We start from the raw sequence: 3,765 nt of genomic DNA, 5'->3' as shown, positions 1-3,765 counted from the left end.
CAGCAAGGTCCAACACAGGGACAGCAGCAACCATTCCCATTTGACTCGAAGCAGCAAGGTCCAACACAGGGACAGCAGCAACCATTCCCATTTGACTCGAAGCAGCAGGGTGTACCGCAGACCCCGTCAGTGCCAGGACAACAGCAGCAATATATGGCCCCTCCAGAGACACCTGCTCCTCGGTATGTGCGACGTCCACTAGCGTCGGGAGTGTCTCCCTTTGCTCCTTTTATTAACATTCCCCTCGTAGCACGTGCTTGTCCCCTGGATATTTACCTTGATGGGCAGACCCCTACACGCGGCACAGAGATTACCATTCAGAACAATGGTGGTTTTGACATTACTATTGGTGGGGTGGAGCTGCGGCAGGAAGACATGACATCAACTTCGCCGCACGCAGGTCAAACTGTTCCCATACGTCGCTGGCCACAACAAATGCACGTACCGCGCGGCGGCGGTCGCGCTACATGCATTATTGCGCTGCACCCAAGTTATGCTCGGGGGAGTTCGCTCATCCTCCTGGTCGTGGTGTATGTGCTGAATGAGGGTCGTTATACACCTTTTGCCGCCCGTTTTCCAGTATAGCTTGCATTCGTGGAAGTGATATGAAGAACCCGTATAGAGGAAGTGAAGGAATTAATATCAAGGCTGGTTTGGTGAGAAAGAATCAGATGTGCCCCTGTAAGGAAAAGAAGAAGGGAAAACGTTACACAGATCAGTTTGTGCAACAAGGTGATAACATGAGAGGAGAAACACAAGTTTTTTCCTTAAAGTGTGCGCATATGCGCAAATATCTTTGCTAATGGAATCAACGTCGCCGTGTACCAGTGACGTTTCTCCTTTTTAGTCTGACGTAGCACGGCAGTTTGCTCGCCCTAACACGCTCGCGAGCCTTTGTCCATTATCCCTCCCTCCCCAATTATTTGGCTCCCTCATTGGCGGGGTGGCAGAGCCCTGTATGACGCACCATATGCACTTCGTTTCCTTGCTTGTGTGGGTTTCCTTTTTGGGGTAGATCGTCGGAAAAGGTCGTGTTGTCCGCATGGGACCGGTGTTAATGCAGTGAATAAGTGTGTCAACCACCCGCCCTTAGCCACACTGATGTGGCACTGTTGTGCTGTGAGCGGAAGCCGCCGGACGTGTGCAAGCCCTGTTGAAACGGGATCGCAAAGGTGTTTGCGCCCCATGGTGCCCTGCGCGTCGCGCGAAATTACGGGCCAGTGACGTTGCTCCCATGCCCTGATCCGCACTCTGTAGTGGGGGTCACGATGCGAACAAAAGCGTGTAGGCAGACACCTTTCCCAACGATCAGCCGGCCAGCTCTCGTATCACCTGGGTACGACTTCCCAGGAAACTTAATGAAGTGACCGTTATGATGCGGCACCTCTCCCCCTTGTCCCTTGCGACTCAGGCGACGGAGTTATCGGAAAAGAGAGCCATTGGAGGAGGGCCCTGTGTACATCCCACTTGGACGGCGTCATTAACCCAGGCTAATGCTGATGCTGGCCCCTCGGTAGGGGGGAGGAGGGCGCCCCTGCAATGTTTTGTCATAGCGTCGCTGCCTGTAGCAGTGTAAGCAGCAAATGGAATGAAGAGGTGAGAACGTCCTTCCCCAACTCCCCCGTCATTCCAAATAAGTGCCGGCGTGGAGTGAAGTGCGTCATTGTGTGGTTGATCTTTGAGACGGAGTGTTACAGTTTCCTTTAAGGGGGGAAATGCTTGGTCTGCTTATTTATTATATCCACTCGTTTTAACGCTCCCGATAACCGCCAATGCGCCGCTTGGCGGGCACACCGCCGCACACAAACAGGTGAGAAGACTCCCATATCATTTCTGATTCTCTTCTAGCTTTGGACTCAGTTACGTAAGGGAAGGAAGGGCAAGGGAACGTATGGAGGCTGTGGTCGCAGTGGATGGCAAACGTCCCAGCCCGGCGACTTTGTTCATTCATGAAAACACTAACTATAATGGAAGGGAAGCGGGTGCGGCGTGCGTTCCTATGCGAGTCAACGATAGCATTACTGTGCAACAACTCGCTGATGAGTACTGCATCACGAGTGTTGTGGAATGTGATGCCACGGGTAGTGTTCAACCCCGAGCGGTGGCGCTAGATTCACCCCTTGATGTTCTCCACGGGGGAAAGTATTATATTGCCAGGCGTGATGTGAAACATTTTGCGCGGGAACCCCGGGTAACATTCCGTGGAAAAGTTACCGTGAGGGAGTTTAATGCGACACACGGGGTAATTGGGCGGGAAGGGGAAACAAACGCGAACCGAGGACAAGCTGTCGCTGCGGATCCCGTAGGCGTAGCCCCATCCCGCAAGCGGCCCGAACGGGAGGAAGACTTGTTCGATAGCGGCACACGCACTGAGATATATGCGAAGGAGTACGAATTTGTGCCCTTCGTGGGGGATCTCTACAACGATGGAAGGAATGGCATGATTCATCTCAAAGATGTGAAGAAACTCTGTGAAAGCGTAGATTTAGACGAAGTTGAGTTCAGAGCGCGACACGTACAAGCGGAGAAAATCCTAACCCATGCAAAACAACTATTGCTTAGCTACGCGGACGGCAACGGCGGGAGGACCAGCCCCGAATACTAGACTTAGATCTGGGCGGAAAGGATAGCGTGCGGCGAACCACGTTGTACTCTTTTGCCTTTCAGTTTTTCCATTTTTGATTATCTTTTTCTTGCTATGGGGATCTCTTTACAGCTCCAGTAGAGTTTTCGACCTGACTTACGGGCCTTCGGGGAAGGAGAGGTGCAAGTTCATTCCCTTTTCCCGGTAACCTACCGGATGGAGAAATAGCGGTTACGAGGCGCACCTCTGCTGCATCTTCTGATCACTGACACAGGTGCGGGCAAGCTGCATCCGACTCTTCGCGTTTAGATTGTGTGCTACCCTCGCAAGTGTTTGAAATAATTCCCTTCATGTGGACACGTGAAAAGCCAATTCGGGTTGAGGTCGCTTATCTTTGTTTGCGCCTGTGCAAACATTCGCATACAGAAGTTGCGAAGCAGTCTTTTCGTGTTTAGATTTGCGCACGTCGCGGAGATAAGACGTGCTCGAAAAGTAATAAGGGATTCGGGGGACGACGAAGGTGTTCCTTTGTGTGGACACGTACATTTTATATGCCCCCCGCAGTCAGCAGACGACCACGTAAGGCGGTGTTGAGGTAGTGACTCAGTTTCGGGGTGTGGAGGCTCTCGTCCATCGATTTGATATCTTCCGTTTATGTGGCGTCAACGGGGGCAAGAAGAATGCGGCAGAGCGCACCAGCGGGCTGTCCGGTGGCCCCGTGTTTTACATAACTCTGGTTTTCCCTTTCCGTCTTCACCCTTCCCCACCCGTATCGACTTCAACGACCGGAGGGGAAAGGCCCCTTTGGCGAGAAGGGGGAGGACGCCTCCGTGCATTTATCCCCTCGCACCTTTCGGCTCCTCAGCGCTCACAGCGGAGGTGCAACTGAAGTGGCCGTGCATAAAAGGAGCGTTAGTTAAGGGGCCTAATTATGTTGGAAAGTATGACATGTACTTGTTCGTAACACTACAGCGCCTGGTAGAAGAGGGTCATTTGGCTCCCAGCGTCAGCCAGTGTCCTGTAAATCAAGGGCAGCCGCGGGTTGAAAAGCAACAAGTCGTTGACATGAGGGAAGGGGAAAAAGTGAGGGAAGCGAAGCCCTGCACACGCGTGAAAGAAAAGAAGGGATAAACCTCCACCCCCGAATAACACCGGTGACGCTATAATGATAACAGGTTTTG

The 3,765-nt window shown here is 52.5% G+C and overlaps 1 protein-coding gene across 1 annotated transcript; it reads left to right on the top strand.

Annotated features, from left to right (window-relative positions):
- Positions 1-1,891: 1,891 nt before the first annotated feature.
- On the top strand, positions 1,892-2,605 carry TEOVI_000080500 (uncharacterized protein; the record flags this gene model as incomplete). Its single annotated transcript, XM_067224139.1, has 1 exon — positions 1,892-2,605. One exon carries the CDS (start codon positions 1,892-1,894, stop codon positions 2,603-2,605), a length of 714 nt encoding a protein of 237 aa, XP_067080240.1.
- Between the last annotated feature and the right edge of the window lie 1,160 nt (positions 2,606-3,765).

The sequence above is a fragment of the Trypanosoma equiperdum genome, assembly GCF_001457755.1.
Source record: "Trypanosoma equiperdum strain OVI genome assembly, contig: ctg_240, whole genome shotgun sequence".
NCBI classification, from domain to species: Eukaryota; Euglenozoa; class Kinetoplastea; order Trypanosomatida; family Trypanosomatidae; genus Trypanosoma; species Trypanosoma equiperdum.
Note: the sequence above shows the minus strand (reverse complement) of the source record. Positions and strands in the feature narration are given on the sequence as shown.